The sequence below is a fragment of the Moschus berezovskii genome, chromosome 20, assembly GCF_049115385.1.
Source record: "Moschus berezovskii isolate FMDL1 chromosome 20, NW_MosBer_1.0, whole genome shotgun sequence".
Classification (NCBI taxonomy): domain Eukaryota; kingdom Metazoa; phylum Chordata; class Mammalia; order Artiodactyla; family Moschidae; genus Moschus; species Moschus berezovskii.
Window position 1 is genome coordinate 21,356,277 of NC_142479.1, and position 24,836 is coordinate 21,381,112.

The 24,836-nt window shown below is 51.3% G+C and overlaps 1 protein-coding gene across 3 annotated transcripts; it reads right to left on the minus strand.

The window, feature by feature from the left end:
* Nucleotides 1–342: 342 nt before the first annotated feature.
* Nucleotides 343–24,399, minus strand: MTMR4 (myotubularin related protein 4). Of its 3 annotated transcripts, none has more exons than XM_055399536.2 (19): nucleotides 24,263–24,399; nucleotides 23,061–23,099; nucleotides 19,293–19,382; nucleotides 18,826–18,942; nucleotides 18,231–18,313; nucleotides 15,948–16,108; nucleotides 15,751–15,847; nucleotides 15,467–15,580; nucleotides 14,271–14,467; nucleotides 13,899–14,030; nucleotides 13,280–13,391; nucleotides 12,589–12,784; nucleotides 12,167–12,352; nucleotides 11,926–12,096; nucleotides 11,622–11,776; nucleotides 4,677–6,078; nucleotides 3,107–3,217; nucleotides 2,825–2,913; nucleotides 343–2,601 (listed from the first exon to the last, which is right to left on the minus strand). In XM_055399536.2, the coding sequence occupies exons 2-19, from the start codon at nucleotides 23,061–23,063 to the stop codon at nucleotides 2,424–2,426; spliced, it is 3,594 nt and encodes a 1,197-aa protein (XP_055255511.1). In that variant the 5' UTR covers nucleotides 23,064–23,099; nucleotides 24,263–24,399; the 3' UTR covers nucleotides 343–2,423. The 3 variants fall into 3 exon arrangements, with proteins under 3 accessions (XP_055255511.1, XP_055255519.1, XP_055255502.2); XM_055399544.2 differs by lacking the exon at nucleotides 24,263–24,399 and adding an exon at nucleotides 23,709–24,229; XM_055399527.2 differs by lacking the exons at nucleotides 23,061–23,099; nucleotides 24,263–24,399 and adding an exon at nucleotides 20,817–21,128.
* Nucleotides 24,400–24,836: the final 437 nt, after the last annotated feature.

Sequence of the window (24,836 nt, forward strand, 5' to 3'; positions counted from 1 at the left end):
TTTACCCAAGGTGGAAAGAAAACAGAAGCCTATGAGGAGGGAACAGGGCAAAGATGAGTACAATCCTGTGTGCCTGATCAACCAGCTGGTGAACTTTTAGACAGAAAGAAAGCTCACATCAGATGGGACAAAATTCTGTGGGATCCATAAGGCTAACGGCCTGTCTGATCAATAAATGACAATACAGCAGGAGTTGTGCTGATAAAAAAGAGAGGGCCATTTTAAACATGGAAATAGCTGGGAGATAGGGGAATAATGTTTCAGTCCTTCCTCAGGGTCAAAAGAAAAAAGTGAGTGTTAAGTTTTCTTAGAAGTTAAAAATGAAGAAAAAGACCCAACAAAGCAGCACTAATATAGAGATTTTATTTAAATTGTATTGAGTTTTTACAGCACATTGCATGTTTGTCACAACGCAACTGCACAGTTTGGATTTTTGGCCACATCATGTCACTTACACCCACAAGAGCTCTGAAAGGAGTATTTGATGAATACATCTGAGCCAAGAGCCCAGAGTCTCTCTCCAAGGCCATGCAGTATGTTCATTGATGGGACAGTTCCTCAAAACAGCCATTCAAAGTAGACAGATACAGTCTCCTCAAATGTCGCCAATCGAAGTGCAATGAAAGTCGAGTTAATTAAAAAGCCACTCACAACTGGCAGTAAATTGTAATGACTGAGAAAATGCTTATTTTACGTATTGGAGACAAGGAATAGTTTGTTACTTTTTCAATGAATTCAAGAATTTCCCAGACACAAAATCTCCATTATTCAACTCCATTTAAACGAAAAAAAGTTCTGCTAGACTGACCTAGATACACCAAAACTTTTTAGGTTACATCCATGGCAAGTATAAAAAGCACAGATGCTTCTCTGTAGGGCTGAAGAAAAGGTCAGGACAAATAACAGTTCTTGTTCTAAATGCAGATCCTAGGTATTTTCAAAGGAAACAATTTTTTTCCAGGAAGCAACATGAACAAGTAGCAGTTAGACAGCTACCATAGTTTTGAAACAGGCTGAGCCTAAGTGTAATTTACCTTTTCTACACCAATGAATCAAGGAAAACATATAAGGAAATCCTAGTGGTTTCATTATAAGTCAAGGAGACTGTATCTGTCCTAACCATTGTACATGGCTAATATCACTGTATCTTTTGGTTAAGTGCCACTGGTACATATTAAGATGAAAACAAACAAACAAACAAAAACAATGTTTGGTCCAAATGGACATGTTTTCTCTCCCAATTTTGGTATCAAGGCTTTATTCTCTTCTTCTGTTTGGGTTCCATTGTTAAGTGCACAGAAATAGACAGCAGCATTTGTACCGAAACCCTCACATACCAAACAGCATATTCTAGGAGGTAAAAACCAAACGCTAAATTCTACCCTCAAGGTGTCAAGTGTTCAGGATAAGAAGCAGTGTGACCCAGAGGAGGCAGCAGCCAAGGGAAAGACAACATGTGGGAAGTGGGCAATGGAACAAAGACCAAAAAAAAAACAATTGTTTTATTTTCATGCCAGGAGAGGATCAAGGTGTAGCTCCTGTGTTAGCACCAGGACAACTAGGAAAAGTCAGGCGCAAAGGGTAGGGCACAATCAGCAAATATTTCACAAGGATAACTTCTGCTTTTCCCTTCTCATTCTTCACAGTGCTTACCTCCAGAGCTGCCACTGAGTAACAAAGACTACTGCCTTCACAGCTCCAAATAACTGATGTCTGCCAGGACCGAACATCAGCAGAGTTTTCCTCTGCTCCCGAAAAGGTCTCACTCCCTAAAACTGTCCCCCTAAACTGAATGTTCACTGATGCTGGCTGATGAGCCAAGTGAAAAATACAGCAAAACCTCCACTAGCTGGACCAGTCTTTAAAACCAAACTCCACAGAAAGACAGAACTAATGCAACTAGAGGGAGTGCCTCTAAAAAAACTGAGCCTTCATGCACAGACACAGAGCACAGAGGTACAGGGTATAGTTCATTTCAAATAGGATAGGAATTCCTATCTTATATACTATTATCTGCTTTTTTCAAGGTGGAGGAGAGATGGATCTGGTTATCACTTGGAGTTTGGTTATACATATGCCTTTCTATTGCTGTTTAGGGCACGCATCACCAGGCAGTATCTATGAAATCATCATCTTGTGACCCCAGGAGAAAGAAACTAGAGTCACCAACTCAACATTAAGCTTCCAGGCTCTGGGTCTGGATCAGGACCATTACCCCCAAGGTGAGGGTCTCACCAGGAGAGGACTCCCGCCAAACTGGAATTCCTCTGCTCCAGTCTCGTGGTACCAAGGAGGATTTCTCAAGACTGTATCTTTGAGCTCTGTGATTTCATGAGCCACACCAAGGAACCTTCAAAAACTATACCTGAAGCACATCCTCCCTTCAAACCTGCTAAAATTGGACAGGTCTTCTCCTCTGGCATTCAACTGGAAGCTGTAGCAATGGGTTTCTTCAGATGTTGGCTCATGAGTTCCCTGGCCCGAGATACTTGGATATGTTCGTAACATGAGTTACAGACGAGAACTGGGTCATAGAGTTGTTGATCAGGAATGGGCAACTTCAGGTGGCAGCAGCCAGCACAAAATACATTTCCACAATTTCTGCCAAAGCACAAAGAAGGAAGAGTTTATCAGAGATGCCAACATACTGAGAATGAATGATACTCTAAAAGGCCTTACGTGAGTAAATAAAAAAGAAAAGTTGGGAAAAAACAAAACTAGTTCCTATAAAGTATCTCCCTTATCAGATTAACTCAATTTAGTTCATATCTACATCCCTCTCTATGGCTTTACAAGCCCTACTGAATCACATAAAACATGTTACCTGCAATGGTGTCTGCGTTTGGCCAACCAGAATTCACAGTCACAATTATAGCAATGTGATGCCATGTGGTCTGGAACCCAGCGAGTCACCTAACAGAGGGCAAAAGGAAAAATTCCAGCAACACTGCAGCAAGGAAAGCATCCTAGAAGAAAAGGACAAGGTCTGGGTGGCTACTACTTGCCTACAGAGAGTCAACTGGGGGAGAACATGTCACTCGTCTCTGAAAATTATGAGAACTCCCTACCTTGCAGAAGGACCCGCCACGTATTTGCCTGGACATACCTCAGTCTCTTTCTTATCAACAGGTTCCCAGCTTGCTTCTGAAAGGCAGTCATCACTGTGATCAGAGCCAAAATCTTCTGTATCACTGCCATCTGACTCCTTCAAACACGTCTAAAGAAAAAGCCAAGGCATTACCACCATCACCTTCATCCTCTCTAACATTTATTGTTCACTATGTGTCAGGCACTGTTTCTAAGTACATCACATGCAGGAACTTACTTAATTCCTGACAATCTTATAAATGTATGCTATTATTATCCCCACATTTACAAATAAGGAAATTAAGCCACAGAGTTAAGAGCTGATAGGCAGTAAATGTGGAATTTGGACCTAGCATTCTGGCTTCAGACCCATGCTCTTAACCAACATGCTACATCACAGTATGGAAAGAATATTTCTCTTGTTACATTCTAAACCAGGAGTTCGAAAGCTCTGGTCCACAGGCCAAACTGGCCCATTGCCTGCTTCTGAAGTCAGGTTTCATTGGAAGACAGCCACACTCAATTCATTAACACATGGTCATTATGGCTGCTTCTGCGCTATGACAGAAGAGCCTAGTAGCTGGAAAGAGACGATTCGTCTCTCAGGGCCTAAATTATGTACTATCTGGCCCTTTACCAAACAAATCTGCTGACTCCTATTCTAAACCATCACTCTAAACAGTAAGAAGTTGTTAGCCCTGACCATCCCACCAGCAGAGAAGTGCCGCAGCAGGCAATTGGGAATGTTTTAGAGCTTCTTCCAACAAGCTCCCTGAGGACTGCGGTGCCTCGTCGTCTCTCACCTGGCTTCAAAAGGTCCTAATCAGCCTCCCTGATTTTCAACTGCTTCCTCCACTTGACTCACTGGTGCTACAGTAGTACTCTTTTCAGTACTCTATTGTTTTTTTTTGGAGGGGGGCAAGCCATGCCCTTAATTTCCTGACCAGGGATGGAATCCAGGCCCCCTGCATTGGGAACTCAGAATCTTAACCACTGGACTGCCAGGGACATCCCTCTGGGGCAGTACTCTGATCCTATGACTCACTAGGCAAAACTTTTACTGCCCTGAAGGTAGAAACCACACAAAACGAGCTCTCAAGATGCACTTTCTAATCCCTTTCCACTTCCCAATATCACCTCCCACCACACTACCAACTCCCTCCCTCACAGTCCCAGCACAAGTGTGCACACATGCACACACATGTGCAAACACACACACCTCTTTATTCAAGTCACACCCCTGGAACACCTCCATGCTTCTGCAAATGGGGTTCCTTTTTCACTGTCTGTGTGGCTAAAAGCGACCCATCCTTCAGCACTCGGCTGAAGCACTATCTTCTTAGGAGAGCCTTCCCTGACCTTTGACTCCCCTCGGGCCCCCGATACCCGACGCTTCCGATCATCATGTCACTTAAGAACAGCGTTCTAATGGTGGGCTTGACTCTCCCAACAGACTGTGAGCTCCCTGAGAGCAGAGGAAGGTCTCTCATATAGCCCAACCCCCTAACTCAGTGGCACACAGCAAGTACCCAGTGAACGGCTGTGGGACGGGTGAAAGACTGGATTGGGGGCAGGCCGTGAGTACTTACAAAATCATCCTCATAGTCCATGGGGGGCTCCGCTGGAGGGGCACAGCAGTGGCGGATATCCAGCCTCATCTGAAGCTCACGCACCTGTCGACGGAGCTGCTCCACCTCCTGCTTGTACCCCGCTTCGATCTGCCGTAACCTGTGCTGGATCACATCCGTGGGAAAGGGGAGTCCATCGTCGTCCAGGTAGAGAGGAGGCACTGGAGAAGGGCAGCTCAGGGGGACAGGCTTCGTGCTGGGGACCTGCTTTGGGTGACCGGACAGCCACATCCGATTGTTTTTTCCACCTGGACCAGTACAGTGTCCGCTGGAATGACTAGAACAGACCGGCGACTTCACCCCTTCTCTCTGAGCCCACGGACCCCCAAAGCAGGGCCCTGGGGCCCGCGTCTGCTTACTGCTCGCCCTCTTGCTACAACAGCCGTAGGAAAGCAGCCGTCGAGGGGTGGTCTCCCCACTGGGGAGTGAAGTCACCATCCCATGGAAGCTGTCCCAGTTGGACCCTAAGAAAGAGAACTCACTGATCTGGCTCTGAGAAATCGGCTTTCGGGCTAATTCCAATGGCACTTTTCCCAAGCGGGGGTTCTCCAGTAACTGCCCGTTCCTATGATTCCCTCTCTTGCCTGTGTCTTCCTCCCCGTGAATCGTATCTAGCACAGAATTAGGCGGTTCCTGGTGGGCAACACTTGCTGCAGACCCTGGGGGGTCCTTTTTGAGAACGTCGGCGCTGGGGTCTGGAGGAGTTTGGCAGGTAGCACTCGGTGGGTTGCAAAGGGTGCCCAGACCATGATCTGGGGCACGTCTGGGGGGCATGCCCAACACAGAGTCCAGCTGGGCCTGCTGGGGGGCACCTGGGAGCGGGTTCTGGGAGGACTCAGGAAAGTCACCGGTTCCTTCACGCTTGTCTGAGACGACTTTAGAGAGTCCGTGGATAGCTGCTTTTTCAGGACAGCGTTCAGGTGGCTTCTCTGTGCCATCTGAAGTCCTATCCAGCTCTTCCTGGGCAGGAGGGCCTGGAGCTGGGGCCTGAGTCTCTGCGAGGGCTTTGATCTCAGGCTCAGAAGTGCTGCTCTTCGTTTCCTGGGGCACTGTGGCACCGAGCGGTTTGTAACCTGGAGAACCGTTTCTGTGACTCTTGAAAGGTTTATTGCTCAAGTAGTCTTTCTGGCTGCTGGGCAGTGAGGGAGGAACCGCCATCTCCCCTATAGCCTGCTGGGGACCTCCAGCCCCAGACTCCACGAAGGTGGTCTGCGATGCCTCGGGATTGCCATGCCAGGGTTCCAGGCCTGCTCTGGCCTCCTGACAGTGGTTATTCAGGTTGGGGTCACTGGATGTGCGTGTCAGGGGGCTGCTTGTGTCACAGGCAGAAAGAAGATCATCCATAGATCTCGTTTTAGGTAATCTGCAAAGGCAACACACCACCTCCAGGTCAGGAACTGAGAGGTACCTCCAACAGACAGAATTGGCTCATCAAAGGAATCACAACCAGAGTTCACAAGAAATAACATTTAAGATTACAAATAACCAATGTTCAGGTTTCCCTGGCGGCCCGGTGGTTAAGAATCTGCCTGTCAAGATGGGTCACAGGTTCAACCCCTGATCCAGGAAGAGCCCACATGCCACGGGCAACTAAAGCCCATGCACCACAACTACTGAGCCCGTTTGCCTAAAGCCTGTGCTCTGCAACAAGACAAGCCACTGCAGCCAAAAAAATAAAATACATAAACAAATCTTTTAAAAAAGATACATACATAAACCTTTAAAAAAAGATACAAACAGCCAATGCTTACTGCAAAAGTCTGCTCTGGGGCTTTCCTCGCAGTGGTTAAGATGCTATACTTCCACTTCCATAGGTGCAGGTTCAATCCTTGGTCTGGGAACTAAGATTCTGCATGCCACGCAGCATGGCCAAAAAAAGAGTCTGCTCTGCAAAAGTGGAGGACTTGAACCCCCTCCTCGGGGACCCAACCCAGGCTCTGTCCTCAGTTCTCATCAGTCTCTCTTCAGTCTCCCTTGAATCCTCGACCACTCCCATAACCTCAGCTGCCTTCTAAGCTGATGCCTTCCAATCTACCCTTCCAGCCAGGAATACAACTAGGCCTCAAACCTTACCTGCAACCACCCCTACGCACAGCAAGGCAGAAAGATGGTAGGTCCTGGAGTTGGAAGATACTGGTTCTGACACTGATTAGATACATGACTACAAGTGAGCTATTTAACCTCTCAGACCCTTGGTTTCTCTCCTCTATAAAATGACAATAAATTACCTTGCCGAGATGCTATGAGGATTCAAAGTATAGGCAACCAACCACAAACTTATTAAGGCTTCACTCATGACCTCATTTTTATAACCTTCTTTATTATAAATTATCCCTCCATCACAGCAGGGACTAGCATGGCTTTTTACAACCGTTTAGCGGCAGCGTACTCCTTGAGGCCCAAGTCACCATGGAAACTTCCTCAGTATACAGTTCGAGACATTCGTGTACACCAAATGGGCAACCAACATATTCAAGGATGACTGCCCTCAGCCTGGATAGGAGGGGAGTTTGCAGGAGAACAGATACATGCATGTGTACGGCTGGGTCCCTATGCTGTCTACCTGAAACTATCACAACAGTGTTAATCGGCTATACTCAAATATAAAATAAAAAGTTGAAGGAAAAAAAAAAAAGAATGACCACCCTAATTTTTAATACAGTTCTATAAAGTGTTCAGAGCAACAAAACTGAGGAAAATTTGCCAAGAAACTAGAGAATTTGCTGGACTTTCTTTTTCAGAGGCCTCACTCAGCCAAGCCCACACTGAAAAATCCCTCAAACACAGCTACAATAGAGCTGATTTTTTTTAAAGTGTTTGGTTTTTGAAAATTATTATTAGTTCTATAAAGGTACTCAAGTTTGATTTTACTCTGTGATCGATTTTGATTGCTGTGTGTCACTGTGGTTAACAGATTCCAAGAAGGCAATACCAACATTATAATCATAGTCTCTGGAGTCCCATGGTCCAAGCTTGAATCTCAGCTCAGAAACTTTTTAGCTTTTTTCTTTATTTTTTATTATGAAACTTTCAAACACACAAAAGAAAGAGAAAGTATGAAGAATTCCAATGTACTCTTTAGCCAGACTCAACAATAGCAACAGCCTGCTGTCCTCCACCGGAGAAGGCAATGGCACCCCACTCTAGTACTGTTGCCTGGAAAATTCCATGGGCGGAGGAGTCTGGTAGGCTGCAGTCCATGGGGTCACTAAGAGTCGGACAAAACTGAGTGACTTCACTTTCACGCATTGGAGAAGGAAATGGCAACCCACTCCAGTGTTCTTGCCTGGAGAATCCCAGGGACGGGGGAGCCTGGTGGGCTGCCGTCTATGGGGTCGCATAGAGTCGGACATGACTTAGCAGCAGCAGCTGTGCTCCACAGCTGAGTCCTATGTGCACCAAAGGTCTAATTAATAATGAGGGGAGCAAGAACGATGTCTGAGGAGTTTGGAACCACGAGAGAACTTATCCAGCGAATGTGGTTGGGGACAGCTATGCAGAGAGGACAGAATCTGAGCTGGGGATGGAAGAATGTGTTGAACTTTGATGGAAGAAGACGAAAGAGAGCAGGATGTTTTTGATCGAGGGAAAGGTAGAACCGAAGGTGAGTCAGGTGAGCTATGAGAGAAACCATTTCCTTTAAAAACCCTTATCCATGAAATCCAACTCCGCCTTGAACTGCCTACAGCACATGTCCTCTTTGTTGTCAAGATATTTCAGTCCCAAGCTGCGTGTATCTCTTCCATCTCCCTGAACTGACTCATCTTCTCGACTTTACAGTGTCTACGTGCAGATTTGCTCAGTCGTGTCCGACTCTTTGTGATCTGATGACTGTAGCCCGCCAGGCCCCTCTGTCCATGGAATATTCCAGGCAAAAATACTGGAGTGGGTTGTCATTTCCTTCTCCAGAGGATCTTCTTGACCCAGGGATCAACCCCGCATGTCCTGCATTGCAGGCAGATTCTTTACCACTGAGCCACCTGGGAAGCCCTTCAGTTTCTACAGATGGTACTAATATCCTCCTGGTTTCTAAGCTCAGAGATTTCGGAACTGACTTCGGTCTCTTAACTCTTCACTTCCACCTTCCAACATATAGTCAACACCACAGACTGCTAATAACTTCTCAACAACATCTGAATTTAATTCTTTCTCTTTTCCAAGGGCTCTTTCCTTCATATCTGAATTACAACAGTGCTGGCTGGCCTCCGTGCTTCCAACTACCCTGCTCACTGGTTAATTCTTGAAAAAATCCCTTTGTCACCAGGTCACAATGACTTACTACTGACACCTGAATCAAAATAAATTCCTCAGTATAAAAGCCCTAAAGGAACTATCCTGTTTATTTCTTTCTATTCTTCAAATTACCCCTTCCCAGGGATTCTCTGCTGGTCCAGTGGTTCAGAATCCACCTTCCAGTGCAGGGGACTCGGGTTCGATCCCTGCTCAGGAAACTAAGATAAGATCCCACATGCCTCGGGGCAGCTAAGCCTGTGCACTGCAACTACAGAGCCCACGCCTCCACTAGAGAGAAGCCTGTGCGCTGCAACGAAGACCCCCCATGATGCGACTAAGACCCAACACAGCCAAAGGTAAAGAAATAAACATTTTTTTAAAAATGCCCCTTTCCAATCCCTGCCAGCTCCAGCTCCAAAGAGGTGGTGATTCTTTTTAAAAGAAATTCTCTCTCATGTGTCCTATTCTTTTGGACCCCTCTCCACTAACCTTGTTACCAAGCTTATAACTCCCTTTATTCCATTCACTTGTTCATTTAAGCATTTACTGAAGCACCTATTATGTTCCAGGCCCTGAGCCAGGTACTAGGGACACTAAAAAGCCATGGTTCCTGGGACCTCCCTGGTGGTTCAGGGGCTAAGACTCCGTGCTGCCAATGCTGGGGTCCTGGGTTCAAATCCTAGTCAGGGAACTAGATCCTACATTCTGCAACTAAGACCAGGTGTAGGCAAATAAATAAGTAAATAAACTTAAAACAAACCAAAAAAAGGCCATGGTTCCTGCTTGGTCTTCCATAAAAACCTCTGCATCAACCATCACCAAATGACCCCTTTCTTACTTCCCATTTCTCTAATGGCTTTGAACAAGACACATTCTATTTACTTAGATGCTAACTTAGAACTGTCCTCCAGTTGTCCTATACCTTCTCACAGTTTTTTAAAAGTATCTTAAATAGGATCAATATCTTGCATGTCTTTCGTACAGCCTGTAAAACTTAGTACAGTCCTAGGCAGCTTGTAGGTATTTAAGAAACATTTACTGATTTGAAAAATTAGATATTGATTTAAGGCAATGGTTGTCAAATGGGTCACAGAACATGCTGAGAATCTGATAACAAGTTATGGTCCCTCTCCTGGAAAAGGAAACTTATGAACTGGTACCCCAATTCTGCATAGTTTGTGGAATAAGAGTATCACAGAATTCCTGAAGCCTATCCACAGGCCCTTGACAATGGACTCAGTTCCAAAGACCTAAAATTTATAGCTTAGGAGGTTGGGGGTTTTGTTTTTCTTTATAATAATCAACCAATTATGTTAAGTTATATTTTAATTTTAAAAACCTTCCACCAATAAACAAAGATCAAAATTTGAAATGCACATATCCTTTGAACCCAGTATTTTCATTTCTAAGCATTTATCTGGCAGAAACACTAGCATAAATGCAAGGTATACGGTAACACTACTGTTTAAAAAAATGGTTTAGATGGTAAATATTGTGTGTGTGTGTATGCGTGCACATGTGCTCAATCATATCTGATTCTATGACCCCATGACTGTGGCCCACCAGGCTCCTCTGTCCACAGAATTTTCCAGGCAAGAATACTGGAGTGGGTTGCCATTTCCTTCTCCAAGGGATCTTCCCCACCCAGGGATCGAACCCATGTCTCTTGCATCTCCTGCACTAGCAGGCAGGTTCTTTACTAGCTGAGCCACAGGGGAAACAAATTGAAAAAAACTGGTGTGTTGTACCAAAAAACTTTTTAAAGATATGTTAAGTAAAACACCCCCTATAATGATTAAAAAATGGAAACCATTTAAATGATCAATTGAAAATTGGTTATGTAAATTTCCATACACTCTACTTTTCAACTTATGTAGCCACTAAAAACAATAAAGCAGCTTTACATGTGCTATCATGGGTTGACATCCCGATGCACAGTGGGGAAAACAATTTTCGGAACAATGTGAAAAATACGGTCATTGTATCTTAAAAAACATTTCTGAGAGTGTGGACGTGTCTGTGTAGAGATAAACATCTGGGAGGCAACACAGTGGCAACAGTGCCACCTGTGGGGACGAGGAGCCAGGGAGGACGGTCACTGTCCACCTTGATACTGTTTGGCTTAAAAAAAAAAGAACATGTATTACTCTTATAATTTAACCAATCTCCATTCTATTTCTCCCCAGAGAGTCAGCCAGAATGTAACGTTAACTTTTATGTTTCCCTTTACATTCTGAGGGAGTGATGTGAAGGCCATTCCCCTTCGGGGGACCCATTTCCCTGAGAGCCAGATGCTGCTGGGAGCTCTGGACACAGCAAAGGTTATTACTGAGATAGCAAGCTCCGCATCTCTTCTATCAGTTAATATAAAGCAGGACCATTCCCACAAGCCTTCCTGAAACAGTCCTTTCAGTTCTGTTCTCCTCTCCCCTGGGTGTGTCACAAAGGACGATGACAGCTTGGAAAAAAGGTAACCACTCTTATCTTAAGAGAGGGCCTTGAGAACACACAGAGTGCCCTCCAAGCTAGCTACCAGTCCTGAGCCAAGTTTTGCCTTCAAATGACTCAAGAAGTTACTTTAAAGTATCTCATAAAAGGAAGAGAACAGCATGTAGGCAAGGCACAAAGCAGCCAATGCCTTCGTAGTGGAGATGGGAGAGGAGCCCCTCTTACCTGTCCAGGGAGCGGCCGGAGAACTCCTGGCTCTGAGCCACCGGGGAGAGGTAGAGGCCCATGCTCTCCTCCCCAAGTGTGCACGGAGATGACGCCGGCAGGTACACAGCTGTCCAGAGGTGCAGTGCCCGGACGTGACACACGGGATGCAGGACCTAGGGAAGCAGCCCCGTACTCGAGTTCTGTGAGTTGTCTCAGGTCCCCCTTCCTTCCCAAGCCTCTGGGTCCATGTTCTTCCCGCTGCCTCGGGACAGCGCCTCCCAGGCCCCTGAGATGCAGCTGGGGGATAAGGATCCGGACTCACCATTTCTGAGCCAGGCGTGTAGAGGAAGTTGTGGAAGTTCTTGTTGCCGGCTCGCAGGAGGGCCCACACGGAGCAGGTCCGCTTGTAGATGTTGCGCTTCTCGCGCTCACAGGGGTTGTTGGCCAGGAAGGTGCCGTAGAGGCAGGAGTACGTGTGCTGTACCAGCTTCACCTAGACAGCGGGACAGTTGGCACGGGGCTGGGCCACCGGCGCCCGCCCCAGCCTCGAGCGCGTCGCTTACCAGGAAGGCCTCATTAAACTCGAACAGGCAGGGAAACTGCTTGAGCAGCTGGTGGACGGAGTCGAGCCACTGCAGGAACACGGGGCACTGCTCATTCTGGTCCTCTGCGTTCTCCTGGTGGCCACAGCGGTCTCCAAACTTGTGCCCAAAATCCAGCCAGTCAGATTCCACCAACACCTGGAAACCCTGCAACCAAAAGGGGGTTCGAGCAGAGGGCCCCTCGGGGAAGGCCACGGTGCTCCGCACCAGGGATGCCCAAAGCAGGGGGGCTGGCAGCTTCAAAGAAGAACAGGCCCAAACCTGGAAGAGGACTCTGAGCCACCCATGTCCTCCAGGGAAAGATCCCCAGGCAGGCCCAGGGAGCTCAGTACCTCCCCAAACTCCCCTCCTCCTGCTCTTTCCCGCCCAACCCCTCTCAATACCTCCAATGTCCTGTAATACGGGTCCAGGAGAATCTTGGCCAGCGCGACGATCTGCGGCGTGCGGTCCCAGCCGTCTGAGCAGTGCACCAGCACAGGCCGGCCCTCCCGGTCTACCGTGTTAGCCACGAGCACCGCCGCCTTCAGCATCACCGACAGGTGCTGTAGCCACTTGGTGCTCTCCAGAGCCGACAACCAGCTACGCAAGGGCAGAGGTCACATCTGTCACTAAGGGGGCCGATGCTGCAACAGTCTCTCTGCCGGCCCCGGCCCCGGCCCCTACACCTTAACAAAGTCTCCCGTGAGAGCTGAAGCCAATCTAGCCCAGGGCCCTGCTGCCAAGAGACATCTAGCGAAATGGTAGGGAAGACAGAACCTACGGCCAACGAGACACTCTGCCGATCACAGAGGGTCTGGGAAGCATCACACGTGCGTCCAGCCACTCTGCCTCCCAGTTCTCTGTGTTCTTGGAGGACAACTAATTCAAACAAAAGGAACCCAGTGTCCTGTAGCCGCGCCAGAGAGTTGGCTGAGAAACAGAAGAAGCGTTCTTGGAACTGGTCCACTGCACCCAGGCCCCGGAGTTTCCAGTACCTCACAACTCCCATTTCCCCACCAGATCTTCCCAGCACGAGAAGCACTGGGTAAGGGATGAAGCTGGAGGGCGAATGGAATTGGAGCTGGGCACACCTACTTGCTGGGATCCGGCATCTGGCTACACACAGCACGGAGGTACTGGAAGCTGTTCCGGATGGCGTGGATGTTGGCCATTCCCATGAACACGACCTCACAGTTGGGGTAGTACTCTGCACACACACAAGGAAAGCGGAGCGTGAGGACATCCTTGAAACGGGCCTCCAGGACAGGAGCGGTCCCAGCGGGCGAAGCTCCCCTGGCAGGGCAGGCCACTCCAGGCTGGAGCTCAGTGTAGCCTGGAAATCTAAACACCCTCTTATCTCGCAAGTGCCGTATACTAATAGTGGGGACACCAACACTAATGACAGTGACGCCTAAGTATGACTCGTAACGACAAGGGACAGTAACTCCTCAACAAACAGCAGCTGCTCTGTGCCAGGAACTTTATACACGTAGCCTCTAATCATCCAACAACTTTGTGAGGGATTTTCCATCCCCATTTTGCAGATGGGAAAAGAAAACTCAGAGAGATTAAGCAATTTTGGCACAGTCACAGCCAGTGAGCAGAGTTCTGATCCCAGGCCAGGTTTGTTTGGCTCCTTCGACGCACAGGCTGCCCCTGAGGCCCCCGCACCCAGGCTGCCCCCCTCACCCAGATGCTGAGGTAACAACGATACCTTCGCACTCACAACCGCCGCCCTTGGCCCTGTTGGCCACCGCCGCCGTGTAGGATCGGGCATCCAGGATCAGCAGCTTCTGGGGGGCGGCCGTGCTGCTCTCTACTCCAGAGCACGCCGTCAGGGAGGAGTCTGAATACACACAAGGCAGGGGGAAGACCCTGGGTCGGTCAGCGCCCAGGAGCACCCTGCCCGGGCCACTGCCTTTCACAAGACCCCTCACACCACCGCCCCTGCCTCCCAAAAGGCAGGAACCCAGACGCCCTGCATGTTGTCTGCTTCTTCTCCCTCTTGCCCTGGGGTCTCCCTGGGAGCTCAGGAGGCCAAGGTGGGGGCCTACTCCCCAGGGGGCCAGCACCACCCACACCTTACCGAAGTCAGTGTCACATGCCTCGCTGGCCTCACTATTCCCAGTGCTGAGGGAGCCCCCACTGGTCCTTGGCCCTGGGTCCAGGGCACAGGCTTTAGCGATGGATGTGACCAAGTACTCGTCATCAGCATTGCGCCAGCCCCACCAGCTGATCTCCGGCTGGCTGCAGCGGGCAATGGCAGCCCCGTTGCGTAGGTGTCTGACAAAATAGAAGAAACTATCATGCCCTTGGCGTTCACAGCCCCCAGAGGCCTACCGCTGAGAGCCCAGGGGGCCAAGCCAAGACCTCCAGAGCCCGCGGGGACCACCCTATCATCCAGGCCACAATAAGAGGAACCAAAAGCCCTTAACATCTCTTGAGGGCTTTACAGCGTACAAAGCATTGTCACATACATTTCTCAGATGCGCTGTGTATTCCCACGGTGACAATGACTCATCACGTCTACACAGTCCCTGCTCCAGGTAGAAACCCCCAGCAGGAGAACAAGCCCGAGCCCAGAGCATGAGCAGCTCCAAACCTCCTGGCTACCACCTGCCTCGCAAATGTTTTCTGGTGTAGAACCAGGCAATAAAGTTTCAGTTTTGGAAGTCATAGCCAGTCTGTCGCGTATTCTTGTGTTTTCTTTTTTAAAATAACCCTTGAAAAATGTAAAAATCATTCATAGCTCACAGGCTATACATATAACCGGCTATAGGCCGGTTTGGTTCACAGGCCATGGTTTAACAACCCGTTTTAATGCGGTTACACACACACACACACACACACACACACACACACACACACACACACACACACACACACACACACACACACACACACACACACACACACACACACACACACACACACACACACACACACACACACACACACACACACACACACACACACACACAGACACAGACACACACACACACACAGACACACAGACACACAGACACACACACACACACACACACACACACACACACACACGTCCTCAAAAAAAAGCAAAGAAAAATAAGTGAATAAATTTCCCAAAAGCCTCATCCTTAGGAGAAAAAAACAACTAAAGCAGTTTTTCTAATGAAATTATTTCACAGCCACTTCCAGAAGAGTGTCAATTCCCAGTTAACCACACTACCGCAGACCTCCACCTCTGACTCTCCTCACTGCACCAAGAACGACTCACTGATGCCTCAGTCCCCGCTGCCTCACCTATACACAACCACAGGGATCCGCTTCCAGGAGCGGAAGGAAGCCACGTTCTCCAGCTCTTTATCTGTGATCCATACGGGAACCAGCAGCTTCTGGGGATAACTGGGGCACAACCTACGGAAAGACCAGAGGGGGTCATGGAGCTTGATTAGAGACCTGTGATCACAAGGTCCCTGGGGAAGGCTCTGTGGGGAGAGGGACCAGGAGCCGCCCGCCCTCAGGGAGCCAGGAGCCGTGCCCACCCGGGGAGGAGGTCTGGGCTTCCCGCCCCCCAGCCCTCTCACTTGTAGTTGCTGTTGATATGCGAGACCCTCCAGACATTCTGCAGGTCAAAGCCCATCCTCACCAGCTCGGCCTCCTGCCGACACTGCACGTGCTCGCCTGCAACACATCCCCGCACCTGTCAGCACTGCGGGCCCAGGGCCGAGAGGGAGCAGGGCAGGAGACAAACAGTGCCGCACGGAGAGCCGCCGGGCCTCACCTGGCTGACACAGGTGGGTGTGCTGCTCCTCCTCAGTCAGCCCCAGGCACCAGGCATGGTAGGCAAAGGCAAAGAGGTCCTCGGGCTTGGCAGGTCTCGCTGTGGCCCGGCTTAGCCGCGACAGCCACTCTTGGCACTGCTTGAACGTGGAGAAGTGGCACCTGCCAGGCAAGAAGCCATGACGTGAGGCAAGAGGCGAGTGTGTGCAGGGGCCAGGAAAGCCAAAGACCCAGCCCCAGGAAGGTGTGGGGAGAGGAGACTGCACAGTGGGAGTTAAGGCCTGAGGACCCTGGATTTTTCCGAAACTAGATTTTAATCTCCCTGAAGGGAAGGGCAATGAGAATTCCTGTTCTGCATGCCAACAGTCCTGAGGGCACAGCAGGCTCTAAACTGGGCATCCTTTTCTTAGAAAAATAACTTTTATTGGAGTATAATTGATTTACAATGCTGTGTTAGTTTCAGGTGTACAACCAAGTGAATCAGTTATACACACACCCACTCTTTATTATCCTTTTGATAACCCTTGGAGTCATCCCTCTTTGTCTCATATCCAGTCTATCAGCAAATCCTGTCATCTCTACCTTCAAAAATCTGACCACTTCTCAGCATTTTGTTTGCTACCAACCTGGACCAGCCATCATGACCTCCCACCTGGAGTAACTGCAACAGATTCTTAGTCTCCCAGCTTCTGCCCTAACTTTCGCCCCCGTCCTGCTTCCATCTCCTCTCAATACAGCAGCCAGTGATTCCATAATCAGACCGCGTCATTCCTTGTGCAAAGCCCTCCAGTGGTTTTTCATGCCCCTCAAGCAAAGGCCGGTCATTGTGACAGCCTGACACCCTCCTGGCCGCTCTGACCTTGCATCCCCTGTCCTAACCCGTGTGCACGCCACTCCAGCCGTGCTAGCCTCCCTGCCACTGTGCCAGGTTCCAACCCGCCTCAGCGCCTTTGCACGCACTGGTCCCAAATACCCACAAGTCACTTTCTTCAGGGCTCAAATGTCACCTTTTCATTGCATCCATTCTCTGATCATTTTGTTTAACGCTACAACCTTCAACCCCATAGCACTCCATATCCCCTTTCCCTGCTATACTTTTTACCATTACATTACTTCCCTGATAGCTCAGTTGGCAAAGAATCCGCTTGCAGTACAGGAGACCCTGGTTTGATTCCTGGGTCAGGAAGATCCCCTGGAGAAGGTATAGGCTACCCACTCCAGTATTCTGGCCTGGAGAATTCCACTGACTGTACAGTTCATGGGGTTGCAAAGAGTCGGACACACTTTCACTACCATTTAATATATTCTGCCACTGCTGCTGTTTAGTCGCTAAGTTGTGTCCAACTCTTTTGAGACTTCATGGACTGTAGCCCACCAGGTTGCTCTGTCCATGACATTTCCCAGGCAAGAATACTGGAGTGGGTTGCCATTTCCTTCTTCAGGGGATCTTTCCGACACAGAGCTAGAACCCACGTCTCCTTCTTGCTGCTGCTGCTGCTAAGTCACTTCAGTCGTGTCCGACTCTGTGTGACCCCATAGACGGAAGCCCAACAGGCTCCCCCGTCTCTGGGAGAAGGAAATGGCAACCCACTCCAGTGTTCTTGCCTGGAGAATCCCAGAGACGTCTCCTTCTTGGCAGGTGGATTCTTTACCACTGAGCCACCTGGGAAAGCAACGTATCTTACTCACTTAATATTTACCACTCATATCTCCCCATTGGAATACAAGTTCTATGAGGGCAGAAAATTATGTCTATTTGTTCCCTGCTATATCCCTAGAGCTTAGAACAGCCTGGCATAAAGTGCTCAATAAATACATATTAAATGGATAAATAAATGAGTCAAGAACAATGTGAGTGTTTTTTTTTTCTTTTTAAAAATTATTTATTTGGTCATGCTGGTCTTAGCTATGGCAACTGGGATCTAGTTCCCAGACCAAGGATCGAACCCAGGCTTTCTGCACTGAGAGCTCAGAGTCTTAACCACTGGACCACCAGGAAAATTCCAACGTGAGAGCTCTGTGCCAGGTAACACCCTAGGAGCTCTCGGGTGCATCATCTCATTTAACCCTTATGAAAAGCCCGGGGGCATTATCCCCATTTCTTTAGTCAAGACACTGTGGGCCAGAAAATTGATTCTGCCAACTCAGACAGGGTTTTCACTGTTTCTTCCAAATGGGAAAGGGGAGGCAGTACTTTTCCCTTCTCGCTCCAAAGAAACCCTGCAGCAGGAGGTCTCAACAAGAGTAAAGTAAGAGGACCTGAGCGAGGCCCCGTCATTCTCACCTCACCACTTTGGAGTCCTTGCAGGCGATGTGCAACTGGAACATATCCCGGCTCTCCACACTGTCAATCATCCGGAGGGGGACCTGGAGAGGAAGGGCAGACTGGTGCTCAGATCCCCCCCTCCACGTCACTCCTTATCCATCTCTGCCCAGAGGCTGATGTAGCAACAGAAGGAAAGAAACCGACATTTACAGATGGCCTGCTAAGGGCCTGCTAACTGTACTGGGTCCTCCACCTATGTGACCCCAATTAAAAATCACCAGAAACCACAAGGCAGGTGTTTTCACACCATATTATTAAAGAGGAAATTGCACCTCAGCTGAGTGATTGATCAAGGTCACACAGTTGGTAAGTGGCACTCTTCCAACCAAGTCACTGTGCCCCTAGAAGGGCCAGCAACAGAATCAAGGAAACACAGAAGAGGGTGGAGGAGAATGAAAGAGGCAGAAAGACAGACCTTCCGCTAGGAGACAGGAAGAAAAAGAAGGGAACCCCAACTCTTTGGAGATATGACCAAGTGGAGCACTGACACAGTCCCACCCCAAATTTCACAGGGATTGTGGCTTGGGTGTGGGAGAACAAGACAGGAACTCACGTTGATGACAGAGTCCTTGAACTTGATATGCAGCCGGTAGTTGGAGATGGCAATGAGGGCATCAGCTGCGCGGCCCAGGAACTCCACTCCCTCGCCCTGCAGCACTGTGAAGGGCACCTGCCAGGGGGCAGCGGGACCTCAGTCCAGAAATGAGTCACCCCTTCACTCCCCTCTCCAACCCTTGATTTGTAGGACCCCCTCTGGAAAAGCCGGGCCAAGGCAGGACAAGAGTCTTCTCCATGGTAACAGCACCAGGCAACAGCCATACAGGGAAGCTCTCGCCTTCCCTGGGGCCCAAGGCTCCACAACAGACAGACTCCCCTCCCTCCAGAGACTCAGGAGTAGGAAGCCAGAGCTCCCATACCAGATCCCCATGGAGATATTTGGAGGTGGGGGGAGGAAAGGAAGGGTGTTTTCTGAACCCGGCAGGGAGCTCTACCCACCTTGGGCCCCCAGCTCTTCCTTACCTGCAGATTCTCCTCCTCTTTCACTAGTTCCTTGGGGGGGAACAGATCCTTGGCTTGGATGTACTCCAGGCTGGGGGGCCCCTCCTCACCCTGTGGGGAAGGCCTCAGCCCTAAGTCATCAGGCTCCACCTGGCCCATCAGGCCTCATTCTGCTCCCCTCCCCACAATAACCCCATTCACACCCCTTAAAAAGGTTCTGGTCTCCAGAGGAGGGAAGAGAGGCCCGGCTTGGGTGTGAGGAGTGAAGTGGAGGGGGAACTCAAGCCTCTTAAGCCTAAGAGAAGGTCCACAGAGTCACTGGGAATCTATGCTCCCCAAAGAGGGAATCTCCTGTAGAGCCCAAACTGCCCAAACGAAGGAGAGGAAACAAAGCAAAAGAACGGCGAACTGGAAGGGTAAGACAGAAGTGGGAAATGGGAAGTGCTGCCCTAAGGAGTAGGAACCAGGTGTGCAAGCTGGTCACAGAGACAGGAGGGGACGCAGGCCTCCCAGGCCACTCCACTGAGGCTTCAATCTGATGGGTGAAGGAGACAAAGAGGAGGGAGGCGTGGGATTCAGGCCCATGCCTCTAGAGGGCCTTCACGGATGCTTTCAAAAGGAGGATGTGTTTTGGAGCGGAGCTTCCTTTCCAGTTAGGCCGTCACTGCTAATAAGCCCCCACCACCTGCCAAGCAACCTGCCCTGCCTGAGGATCTGAGGGGAATTCCTGAGGAATCCCACAGCAAGCAGAAGTAACTCCCTTCCCAGCCACCAGGGAGGGCAGGGAGAGGAGGGGATCCAAGCGCCTGGGAGGAACCAGGAGACCCAAGGACAGAGAGAGGAAGCCCGGCAGTCATGGGGGAGAGGGGTGTGGGGGGGCGGGGAGGAGGGGAGGGGTAGGAACATCTGAGCGGACAGATGGGAGAAGCTGGGAAGGAGCATTAAGCCAAGTGGGGAGGAGGGGAGGGCGGGGAATGATGCAGAGGCACCAAGGCCCGCAGAGGCAGAGTGGCAGCGAAGATGGAGAAGAGAGGCTGTCTGGGGGACAGTCAAGGAGAAAAGACTGGCGCGTCAGGTGAGGGGTGGAGTGGTGGAAGGGGGAGGGGACTGGAGCCAGGGAGACAGCTCAGACATCCTGTGCCCCCCGACCAGCCCCCAAACATCCCAGAGGGCCTACTGGCCACATCCCACACCCCAAGCAAGGATGCGGCGGACGGGACCAAGCCAGAGAGGCGGAGGTAAAGGAGGTACTCGCGCAGGGCGGGGCCTCACGCTCTGCAGTCAAGGGCAGCGGCTTCGGGGCCAAGATGGGTCACAGAATTCCTATCCCCGGCCTTCGGCAATCCTCGGCACCCACAGATGAAAGCCAGTCCAGTAAAGAAAAGGGGTAACATCCCCTCTCCCTGCCGGGGCCCTTGGGAAGGGGGATGGGCTGAAATTCGGAACCTCGAGGGCCGGCCCTGGGCGGGGCTGCGGGTGCAGCCGGCGTCGGGGTCCAGGGGGGGGCCGGGGGGCCCCCCCCCCGCAGGCGGAGCAGGCACTTACGAAGCAGCTGAGCATGGAGCAGGAGACGCGGGCGGTCAGGCTCATGGTCGCGGGCGGTCTGGGCCAGCGCACATGTCCCCGGAGCCGCTGCGCTGCCCGCCCGTCCCGGGCGCCCGCCGCATCCCGGCTGCGGGGCCGGCCAGGTGCAGCCGCGGCGGCCAGGAGGCGAGCGCGGGCGGCGGGGCTCGGCGCGGCTCCCGCGCGCCTCTCCCCTCTGCTCCACAATGGAGCGAGCCCAGCTCCGCCCTCGCTCACGAGCGCGGAAGGGAGGGGAGCCCGGCGAGGGGAGCGCCCCGGCCGCGCAGCGCGGGGAGGGCGGGGCGGGGCGGCGCGGCGCGGGCCCCGCCCACAGCCCCGGCTCCTCCCTCCCCGCCGCTCCTCCTTCCCCGCCGCCCCTCCGCGGCCTAGGAGCCAGTCCTCTGGGGGATTTTGGGGTCTCTCAGGAACTGGGGCTGAGCGACTGCGCCCCCACCCCCCCAGACGACGTGGGAGGGGACGGCAAGGCCGCCTACATCTTTTCATTCCCCTTCTTCCCAAGTGAGCCACCCCACACCCTCCCCTTCTCTTTGAGTCCCCCCAAATCCTGCTGTGAGTCCCAAGATGGAGCTCACCTCCCTCCACTGCGGGCCCTTTCCAGTTTTTAGGCTTCCTTCCTTTCCCTCCAAAACCACCACTCACCATTCCCCTGTCCATCGGTGTCTTCCAATCCCCGGACCTCACTAATCCCACTCCCCTTTTGCGCCTTAGAATGGACACAGGTCTAATGACAGTTGTGTCACTGCACACTCCTGAAAGGGAAATTCTTAGGGGTTTTTATTCTAAGGCCCCTGCCCAGCTCTAGTCCTTCAGCTCCACCTCTCCCCTTGTTTCACATCCTGTGTCTTCTGGGTAAGAAAGTCCTGAGAAATTTCTTAGACTAGAAAAGAGACGAGCTGGAACTATGGACTACAGAAGCTATGCAAACACAAAACTCAAAACCCAAGGGTAGGGGAATGGAGGGAGTTGCGTAGAGGGCCAGAGAATAAGGGCAGTGATAAGACGCTTGAAATGTCACTGAGAGTCACAGGAGGAACTGTTTGAAACCCTACACTCCCAGTGCCTGGTAGCTTTCAGAAACCAGGGCTTTTGTTTGGGTTTTGGTCTTGGGGGAAGGGAGGAATAGGAGAAATCTGACATTTTATTAAGCATCTACTATGAGCCAGACATGTTTCAAACATTATCTGGCTAAAACCATTCAACTCTGAAAGAATTTAGTGAGATTTGAGGCTTACAGAGAAAGTCAGTTCACCTAAAGTATTTAAGTGGTGGTGCTAGGATTCAAAATTAGATCAGGCTGACTCCTTTCATGGTACCACAGAGGAGAAAAAGGACAGGGGCTATCAGTGGGTGGGGCCAGGACCAGCAGGCTTTCTGAGAAGAGACCAGAACAATACTATACACACCACACACCCACATGTCTATGGAGGGAAAAGAGCAAGTCCTCTCATCACCTGAACGCTTTGACCTGTCCCTAAGCACTGGGGACACGTGAAAGAACTAAAGAGATACAGCCAGAATCAGGGCCTGGTCTGAACTCGGGCCTGCAGCTCTCCACTCCCTTCTCACCTCAATACTTCCTCCTCCCAGCTCTCAGGGATTAAGGGGTTCCTGGTATTTAAGGTGAAAAAAAGGGCAGTAACAGTTAGTGGAAAATGTATGGTATCATTATAACACACACACACACACAGTCCCCAGTGATATTCTGGGCACCTTGAGGGTGCTTCAGTCAGCTGCTGCCTATAGTAGCTTAATGGAGAGCAGCACTCTGGAGCTAGAGAAGCCCCACAGTTTTAGAAGGGTCACTCCTGATGTAGCACCCACAATATTTCAGGGACTCAGTAAGAACTACAAGGGTCTTGATATAAAGGAGGTCTAACTTTTCAGACCAAAGCAGAGAGCTTCACCCAAGGACCAGGAGGAACAAGACAAGGGCCAATATGAAGAACTAAGGGAGGCAGTGGTGGTATGGGGAAAGCATGTCAGAGCACGTGCAGAAAAAGAGTTCCAGAGGCCTCCCCTCCCAGGGCTGTGTATCAGCTGATGTTTTGCAACCTAAGAAGCCCTAATTTATCTCCAGGGCAGATGAACCTGTTTAGTTGCTGAACAGAGTTGCCTGGAGCTCAAGGTCCAGGAGGGGCGGGCAGCTTCATGGAGAAAGACACCAGGATTACAGAAAACACTGCAGTCTGAGGAAAGAGTACTCACCATTCTACCGCGGTGAGGGTCCTGGCTGCCTGCTTCTCACTGTGAGGAGATGGAGAAACATATGAGTCAAGAGTACGGTTAACATCACCACAGGATCAACAAATGCCACGCAACTACTCCTGAACTTCCCCACAACTCTTATCTGCCTCCCTCACAGAGAACCCTGCCTCTCCACAAGTCAGCAAGTCAGACAGAGGCAATGGGAGCTACATGGGGAGAAAGCAACAAGTGACTCTACAGGGCATGAAGGCAGCCACAAAGTCTTGCAGCAGCACCCAGGAGTCCTGATTCCCAATCCCAGAAAGAGAATTAAAATGCTCCGAACTCTGTTCTTTGTGGGAAAGCAAAAGAATTGCCAGCTCTGAAGAGACAGAGGATGCCCAACCAGGGCTCACTTCTGGCCCTGGTGGGAACATGAATCCACAAGAGCACTCTGCCAGCCTCTGAGTCTGGGAGCAGCACCCACCTGACCTGTTTACTGGGGGCAGAGTCCAGAGCAGAGGCCAAGAGGGAGGGGACCACAACCTGTGATCAGAAGGCTGCAGGGCTGGACGTGTCCCTCTGAGGGCACTTGACACCAAATGAGGTGCAGGTTAGTGGGAGGAGGCCACACAACAGGGACACAAGTGCAGGCCTCAGAGTCAGTACCTGTCAAGTGGACCCAAGCAACAGGAATGTCAGGATGGGCCTCCTTGGCCCACCTAGGGAGCCACTGAGGGAACCAGGCCCAGGTTTCACTGACAGTTTTCTTCATGCCTGCTATCCGAGCTCAGGGGGGCAGTCCAGCAGTACCCCGAAGAAGGCTGTGTGGATATGTCTCCATCCGTGGCCCTTCCCGTGGCCCTTCCCGCCTCCGTGGTCACAGCCCACCCTTCCTCATGGAGGCGGCAAGTCCGGGGTTGCTGCCTCACCGCCCACTGGCAAGCAACCTCAGAGAAAGAAAGGGAGAGCGAGGAAAGGACAGGCCTGGGAGGCCCACGGTGTCCGGACCTTGGGGATCTGGTCACGGGGTGGGGGGGCGGGTCAGGCTGACAGGGGAGCCCAGGTGCCCAGGTTTTAGGGGCGGAGCCTAAAGATTCGGAGGCGGAGCCCCGAATGACAGAAGGCGGGGCTCACGAAAGCCGGTGGGGCCGGGGCGGGGCCGGGCAAGACGCGGTGGTTGCGGTTCCCAGACCGGCAGTGCACGGGGCACGGTGACTCACCCAGCCGGCGTCCGCCCGACCCTCCGGAGGCCGCGCTCTCGCCACTTCCGTCTCCCGCAGCCGCGGAGGCCACGCAGCTCCGACCCACCGCGGCGCCCCTCGGCCCAACCAATCCTACCTCCGGCCCGTGCCCGCCCTGGCCAATAGCCACGCCGAGTCCCGCCCTGCCCCCACCACGCAGCCGCCGCCCTCGCTCTTCGCGCCGCTCGTTGGTCCAGTGGGGCAGACGCCCTCCCAGCCTTTAGCCTATCGGCGTCCGTGAAACGGGGCTGCGCTTGGAGGGAGGAGGCGCGGCGCCGGGGTAGAGACGCGACCAATGGGAAATCACAGCGCGTCCCTGCGGTAGCCAATGGGAGAGCAGAAAAGGGGGGCTGCAGGCGAAGGCTCCAGGGACCGGAAGTGGGGGCGGCCCGTCGCCTCCCGGTAGCGCAGTGGAGGGCGGAGCCTCTTAGGGGCCCGGGCTTTACAGCCACTTCCGGTGACCAGCCCGCCTTAGGGGTACTACTCAGAGAAATCCCGGGCGGCACCTAAGCTTTATCCAGTTCTCTGGCTTCGCTGCGGTCGTGCGTCGCAA

Bases quoted from the DNA above. Each gene is read 5' to 3' on its own strand.
- MTMR4 (XM_055399527.2), bottom strand. From the start codon at position 20,861: ATGAGCCTGACCGCCCGCGTCTCCTGCTCCATGCTCAGCTGCTTC. The intron at 18,943-19,292 runs GTAAGGAAGAGC...GCCCCCTGGCAG, and splicing joins AAGAGGAGGAGAATCTGCAG to GTGCCCTTCACAGTGCTGCA. The intron at 15,848-15,947 runs GTGAGGCCCGGC...GATGTGTTGCAG, and splicing joins CACCCACCTGTGTCAGCCAG to GCGAGCACGTGCAGTGTCGG.